The sequence below is a fragment of the Topomyia yanbarensis genome, chromosome 2 (genome assembly GCF_030247195.1).
Source record: "Topomyia yanbarensis strain Yona2022 chromosome 2, ASM3024719v1, whole genome shotgun sequence".
NCBI classification, from domain to species: domain Eukaryota; kingdom Metazoa; phylum Arthropoda; class Insecta; order Diptera; family Culicidae; genus Topomyia; species Topomyia yanbarensis.
The window spans coordinates 467629327-467637685 of record NC_080671.1 but is presented as its reverse complement, the minus strand read 5'-3'; the positions used below and the strand labels follow the sequence as shown (position 1 = coordinate 467637685).

General features: G+C 37.6%; 1 protein-coding gene across 1 annotated transcript; it reads right to left on the bottom strand.

Moving 5' to 3' along the window:
• Nucleotides 1-299: 299 nt before the first annotated feature.
• LOC131686160 (EGF domain-specific O-linked N-acetylglucosamine transferase) lies at nt 300-2437 on the bottom strand. Its single transcript, XM_058970356.1, has 3 exons — nt 1707-2437; nt 1150-1648; nt 300-1090 (listed from the first exon to the last, which is right to left on the bottom strand). Exons 1-3 carry the CDS (start codon nt 2189-2191, stop codon nt 470-472), a joined length of 1605 nt encoding a protein of 534 aa, XP_058826339.1. The 5' UTR covers nt 2192-2437; the 3' UTR covers nt 300-469.
• Between the last annotated feature and the right edge of the window lie 5922 nt (nt 2438-8359).

Sequence of the window (8359 nt, the reverse complement as noted above, 5' to 3'; positions counted from 1 at the left end):
TCGCGATTGTGAACAATTTTATCGGTTTAGATAGGTGTAGAATTTAATTACCACGGATAACCGCAAGGAATCCAAGAGCACTACCTGCTCTCGCTGTGGAGGATGAGCCAAACGAGCGTTGCTCTCCTCCAAAGCAGTGTGGACACTGCGGTGTCTTCCGGAATTATTAGTGGAACGCAATCCGATTATTCGCCACCCTAGTTGTTAGGGAAATTCCAACAAAGGTGCTCTCCTTGGCAAATCTTCCATTACTTGATAAAAAAGCAGTAAATTCTTTCAATAATTATGCTTTGTTGGACATTCAAAAACAAATATTTATTAAATACAAGGAACCATAGAATTGCATACTGATATATGTTCGTTGTAATAAGGCAACGTTGGTAAACATTTTACAGGAACCTATTAGCGCTGCACTAATGGAACCAGAATCTCGATTAAGTACATTCCGTCGGCGGTTGAGTGATTCACATTACAGTTCTTCCCTCGGGGCAGTTTTCTCCTTTTTCTTCCGTGACCGTTCTAAAAAGTGCCTATACTCTTCGTGGTTCACAACATGCTCAGCCGATTTCGCCACCAGCCGGGCGAATTCCGCGCTGTCAAACGCATAGTTAGTGAACTTGGCATGTCTTCCACCGCCGTCCGGATGTTGACCTTCATCTTCCGGGTACACTAGGTCATCCCGCGTCCAAGTAACGTAACGCACTCCCTTCAGCCGAGCCAAATCTTTGTAGCAGTTGGTGTCCTCACAGTGGTACAATTCAAACAGGACAGCCCACTTCGGTAGGAAGAGCAGATGAGTCAGGCCGGCGCCATGCATTCCAATGAAAATGTCAGTATTTCGGGTGATTTTCAGCTGTTCCCGAAAGTCCATCTGGTAGGAGTAACTGACGCGGTTGACTTTGTATTCTTCGTTGACTGAAATTGCTTTCAACAGTTCGTCTTCGTTCAGCACCCGACGGAATTTCGTTTGCCGGGAAAGGAACGTGATCCGTATCTTACCATCCGAGTTGCTCTTCAATGGAATGCGCATTCGATGCAGTATATGTTCCGAGAAAGCTTGGAAGAGACCGCTGTTTTCACAGCCAGAAATCTATGGAGATTGGTTAATTTTAAAATGAACGATAGGGAAATTTTAATTTTCGAACTTACGATTGGAGTATTATAGTATAATCCAAAGATCATCCTTGGAAGTAAGGGAAGAACGAGATTTTTGAAACAGACTACCTTCCCCGCGTAGGTCTTCAAATCCGCAATCGGATGTTTGGTGAACACTTTAAAAGTTTCTGCAAAAGGTGAACTGTAGCTGAATGACTCCCACACCATTATTTCCACATCGGTACTGAACGCAGTCGGATCCGATAGATTTACATGTAAAGATCCGTAGAGATTGATAAAATCACAAAAGTGGTGGTACATGTTACTGGTGGCATCGATTTTCATGATAAAGGCAGGCCTTTCAATCGTCAGGTCGCAGTGCTCACTTTGCTCTAGTGGTTGACTTAGGGTTTCGAAGAACCGCAATTCTGGTCCCCATGATTGAAGCGGACTTATGTGTTCGAGCTCGTTCTCCAATCGTTGACGGTGGAACTTACAATGACCTCCGATTTGGCCCTGTGACAGAACGTCCATTTTGTAACGGAGGGGTTCTCTGCAAAAAAATAATCGTTGAACAGCCAGTACCTTACTTTACAGGGCAAACCATTTACCTTCGACTCGCCAAATCAGTGAAGTTAACCATAATGTTCCTACCTCGACAAAACCGTAAATACTTGGAACACTCTAGCGCAGAATCATGGGGAAAGGTTGGTTCACACATTATTCTCATTTCTCGGATTTGATCTCGCAGAAACCCAAAATCTGCTTGACTGTAGAATGTTTCCACTTGAGCCTCTTTTGTTTTTACATAACCTTGATAGTTACCGGGGCACTTAGGTTTAGAGAACCGTTTGGCCACATCACAATCATCCTCATATCCCCAGCAGGTTGCTGCTTTCTTCGCTTTGAACGTGTCACTGGTCAAAACACTTCGATATTCGCAAGAATCGTCGTTCAGGCATTTCTCTTCCAGCTGCGGAAAACGTCGAAAGTACAGCGGAAGATGCGATTTGGGTAAATTAATAAAATCATATTTGTTATCACAGATACTGAAGCCGAAAACGGCCGAGAATAGCAACAGCTTGAGTAAAGCCATTTTGCAGATCAACGCCCCCAGATCCTAAACTAATTGAGTAGGCACACAATCCACTTCTGATCAACTACCTGTCGAAAGGTAGATTATTGACTTATGTACGTCGTTCCAAAGACTGATCTCCCTTATGTTCTAGCAGGAAAAATAATCCACGCGATCGCACCATGAGGGCATTCTGCTAAACCCACAACCATTGAATGTAAATGAATGAACTACGCGTACAAACGTAAATAACTAACGTGAATGCGAGCGATCGTATCAAGATCGTAGATAATGGTATCGATTAAGTGAGTTTGGAGTTATATTGATCTTATTACAACAACAATAATGACAATAATGAACGTTCTGGTCTGATCGGATAATAATTTGAGGAAATTATTATTTTAATTATTCGCAGCATATGTACTTCCTATACCTTTTCCAAATATCTTGAAAGTTTTTAATTAGCCGGTAGCATGTTTGTTTACAGGTATGACGTCATACCCTTGTGACTGAGCATGTTTTATCGGAAAGAAGGTAATTGCACGTTAACAGTAAAGTGCTGAAGATTTGGGTTTTCATTATAATAAAACTAACACTTTTGCTTAAGGCGAAACTGACCCGCATAATTGCATACCATATGCCAACCATTTTATCAAACGTTTAAAAACAATTCCCAATACGGTTCGTTCAACAGTAGAATAACCATTGCCTGATATAATATCGAACATAAGCATTATCGTTTTTCCATACTCGACCATACAAACTACGGGTTGTTAAGAACAGTCACCATACCAAAATATGTTCTTTTCCATCTACATTTTGACAACATACCATTCCAGAACCATATATATTATGGTGACATGTATATTTTAGAGTTAGCGATGCATAAAATATTAAGTGGAGAAAAAATATCTCCTCCTTTTCACATATCAATTCTATCGATTGATAAAGTTTTATTTTGTTACACCCCATCCTTCTGAAGAAAGCTTCGTTGACACTCAGTGGACTGACGCTTTATCCAATTGAGCTATCGCAGTAATATTGAGAGATGAGGTTTTTTGGCCAAGTTAATCTACAGGTTTTTGGAACATGGTAAATGGATATGCGGATGATAGAGACCACCAGAGCAATATTAACCTCTCGCACAAAAGTAAAATGTAGTATACAAATCTTCAATATAGGATACACGGAAGGTATTGGAAATGGTAACTAAAGTGAGTATGGTAGTATAACAGTTGAATTATAATGATGGAATATATCAGTAGTATTGATTTCTGGAATGGTATTTATTTATACGGGGAGTCAGGTTCTAAATACAACTGCTGCCAAAATGTAGCAACTGACAACGGTTAGCGTTGGTTGGAATCTGATTCAGTTTCGTTTTTCAAGCAAAAACGACATAAAAATATTCGTTCAATTGGGTCATTAAATGAGAAAAAAAAAGTCGTTTTTTATTACTTACCTCGATAAAGCTGATTTTCGTGATTGCAACAATGTTTTTTTCCAACTCAGGAAACGTGAAAATAATATTAAAATTTAAAATAAAGAAATATGTTGACAGTCTGGATTTGACACTATAGGAAGGATTTGACATATCGAATTTCACGACAAATCTCGACAAACATATGATTACGGCCTAAAAGCCAACTGTCAAAATCCACTTTGAATGGAAATTCTGGACAAACCGTTACATGCCAATGACAGATGTTGGTAGTAAACGAAAGAGAAAAGTTTTCTCTTTCATAAACTGTTGTGAACTGTGTTCAGCTAGTAACGGTTTGTCCGGAATTTCCATTGAAAGTGGATTTTGACAGTTGGCTTTTAGGCCGTAATCATATGTTTGTCGAGAAATGATGCCCTGTCAGAAAAAATTAGGGCATGTTTTCTCGGTTTTCCCAGAGGGTTATTGTTATTTGACATAAACACCATCCATTGCATATAGTTTTTCTTTCATTTTGGGTGTTGTCCTGATAGGAGATGTAAACAACCGCAGTTTTCCTATGTATGGTTGCCAAGTTTACATAAGATTTATTTTAAAAAACAAAAAAATCGTTTTTACGTATTACAACGAATTTTTTTTTTGAAATAATGTTATATTATGTAAATTGGACCTAAAATTTATCGAATGGAACGGAAAACTATATATAGCTTAATGACCCAATTGTTTGTATTGTAGCATAACATTTGACTTTACTGTAAATTGTTGTAAAGTTAAATGCTTTAATTACTGCACATTTGGCCACCAGCCTAGAACAAAGCTTTGTTTGAAGATAAAGCGACTCGTCGTCAATAAAGATGACGACGAAATCAAGATCTCCGAAAAGCCTGTGTATGAATCCTTGGAATGCCTGGCCTATTGCTTCAGTTGGTGTTGTGGTTTATTTCAACTGATCGTATCTGTTCCATCATAGAGATGGGCGGGTATGGGATTTTTCGTACCCGGACCCGACCCGAACCCGAATATTATTTTTGTAAGCATACCCGAATCCGACTCGTACCCGGCCATAAAAAAGAATCCGAACCCGGCCGCACCTGCATTAAAAAAAATAAAAACCGTGCGTGACTGTGACCATGACCGGATCTTCAATAAATAAATCTAACCTATTTAATTCGAAGGAGCTCGGTGCCAGTTGGCGGTATTTCCATTTTTTAGCTCTTTGATTTAAGTAGATTGTGGACTATTGAAAAATAAAATCATTCACGTAATAGATTAAAACTCACCGTATATAACATAGGGTAACCAACCTAATTTGGACCCCTACATATTTTGGACCCTGTTAATGTATTTGCCTCCTACATTGCCAAGTTTCTCTGCATTTGTTTGGTTTGATGTAGCAATTACATTCCTTGGGTGGTCTATTAAGTTTCAATATCATTAGTTCACCTCTAATTGTTTAAAATTAAACAGCATCCGCAGTTTTCAAAAATATCACCGAAAACATTTCATGTTTCAACGATAACCAAGAGGAACCGGTGGAAATGATACATTTTCAAATTGGATTTAAATGTACAATTATAATATTTTTTATCGATTTAATTGGTTTGTCTGATTTGGTATTATGCATGTTACGTGTTTGAAAAGGTTTCTTTATAATGTTTTATCTAAAAAATCTTAAATAAATGGTGTCCACAATTTGTCTTAAAAAATTGATATAAACTTATTTTGGACACCCCTCGATTTTCTTTCTTGACACCTATTTGTTTATCGAATTAGAATAATCAAAAAGTGAAAAATTTCGTAACGGCAGGTTGCCTGCTCTTTTTGGTCAAATAATTTAAAAATGTTCAAACCAATGGATGTCGAAAATCAAACGATTGAGGAACATTTCATTGAAGACCATAATTTGAACAAAGAGGAGACCGAGGAGGAGACTTCTGAAATCCATGTTGAAGAACATTTGTAGCTCGTTTTTTTTGAATTCGACGAGCTATATGTTGACAAATCTAAGAGACATATCACAGCTAAATAATGATAATAAGAGTGTGCTTGCTGAATTCCTAGAATAGCCTGAAACACTCACACGAACAGGAACATCACGATTCAAGCGACGTAGTCCTGCTGTTTCAACATTGCGCCGAACAGTTGAATACCACAAGGCGAAAACTGAAGAAAAAAGGAAAGTAAAGGAAGAGAAACAAAGAAAAACTGAGCTTAGAAAGAATAACAAGAAATCACCTCGTAAACAAAAGAATTAAAAATTAATATTTAGTACAAGATTCCTGATGAACTTTGAACCTTGATTTATCATCCACTTGAGGATGTTACTCCATAATACTGCTACAGATGAATTGTTACACGAAATATATTATTGTTAACTCTATTGCATAACATTTAATGCTGCTTTGTTAAGTCTGCAGTAACCCAATTGTACCGAAAGTTTTTCCATTTCTCAAAATGATAGAACTAAAAAAATACTTCATGCAGTCAGCCTTCCATATAAAGATTAATGTACCATTTTTGATTGGCAGTCACTGATTTGCTTATGTTCTTCTTTCATGCATTAAATATACTGCAAAGAGAACGAGTCAGTAGGTCAGTTTAGTAGAAAAAACTTCACTGTTTCCAAAATATATTCAGTCACATTTAGTGTGTCCAAAATATGCTTGAAACACTGTCCAAATTAGTGTGGAAGGGCCCGAAATGTGAAAAATTCATGCTGTGAAGAAATGTCATTTTCGACTTTATGTCAATGTATAAAACATCCATTGACAGTTTTCTTTCAAGAACAGTAATTTTGGAGCAGATTCGTGCATGTATTGCATTAAAAAACATAGGCAAGCAAATATTTTTTGACATTCACGTAATTTCACTTCCTCTAGCGGTCCAAAATTGGTTAGTTACCCTAAACGCTTATTACGTTCAAAAACTGTCACAGATGAATTCTACAAAACAAAGTGAAATGCTACATATTTCACATACTAATCACGATGTAAATAGTGAGATGCGAGGACCTTATTTTACCTTAACATCGCATATTTGAGCTTTGAGTAAATTTTCGATAAGATCATTTTTCTCAAAAATCTCGAACAAATATCAAAACATCAATTTTATTCTAAACATGCTTAACTTCTGTCCGCCACGATTATTTTGTAATTTATTAAGCGATCTTGCAATTTAAAAGGGTACAATTTATCTGCATAAGTTTGATTAATTGGAATAATCGCGTGTACAATCTTTAATTAAACTTATCAATAAACTTTGTAGTAGCGCCAAACATTTTTGTCCTTAAAGCCATGAAAAATCTACAATTTTTGATGCTTGGTAGTTAATTTAGACTATTTTCCTTAAACAGATAGATAGAAGTCATAAATACATATCTTTCCCAACACATATTTTTCTTTCTGAATGTCGGAAAGATGAAGGAAACATTAATATTTCAAAAATGCTCGAGAAACTTCATAAAAAGCGATAAATATTTCTCTGTTGTACACCAAAATTTAGATGATGAACTTCCAGCTCAAAATCTATGGATAGTCCCGCTCATTCGATACACACTGCGGGATCATCCATAAACGACGTAGCATATTTTGAGTGATTTTTAAAACCCCCCTCCCCTATCGTAGCATTTCGTCACAAATCCCTAAATACCCCCACTGGTAATTACGTAGCTTGGCGGTAACGCTTCCCCCTCTTACCCCCGTAAAAATAAAAAAAAGATGTTAGATGAAACGGATACGATTGTCGTGACATCAGGTCAACTCCTATTCCTGTTTAAAAAAGCTACGTAGCATTGCATGACCCCCTACCCCCCTGTCGTCACACATCATTACAAAATACAAAACTCCCCCTCCCCCATATAATGCTACGTCATTTATGGATGATCCCTGACCTATAGGACGAATGTATGTCACAATGGTAATATTATGCTTGTTTTAATATTTTTTTGCGAGGATGATCACTTTTTGATATTGACGGAAAAAGGTCATCCAAACATTCATACGGATAAACGCGAAATGTTTCGAAAAAACCCGACCCGACCCGTACCCGGAATAAATATTTTTAATGTACCCGACCCGACCCGTACCCTGTGATAACAAAACCCGAACCCGCCCCAATTCCTACTGGTAAGGGTTCGAGTCGGGTATCGGGTAAAAACACTCGTACCCTAGGGCTGCCACGTGCGTATGAAGAAAGAAGATTCTACCTTTTTATCTGCCAACTTGGACGATATGTCGTCGAGTATCGCTAAAACTGTTTTGTGATTTGCAGTGAGCCGGTTGTAAACAACATCTTACTAAGACCATTGTCGAATTTGAATAGCAGATGGGTTGGTTTGGTGTTGCACAAATTGCAAAAGTATGCCGACATTTTAAACGGTCAGCAACTTCTCTATGATGGCTTGGTACTTAATATCTTGGGGAGCATTTACGACTAAATCGCAAATATGGTATAGAACACTCTGATCCACTTTTGCGATAATGTGGTAAAATTTGGATGCACCACGAGGTAGTTTGATAAAATCGATGATTTTATCTGTTCGGGGTCACCAATGTGATGGACGGACACGACCAGGAATTTAAATGGACTCGAAAACTCTTATTTACTATTGGCGATACTACGTCGAAACCGTTCACAGCTAGCGCTGTAAGAAAAGTTGCTAATTTCATTTTGTTCTGTCATAATGGATATATTTTCTGTGAACATTGGTAGAAAAATTACTTTTAAGCAACACCTGTTAATTTGTTGAT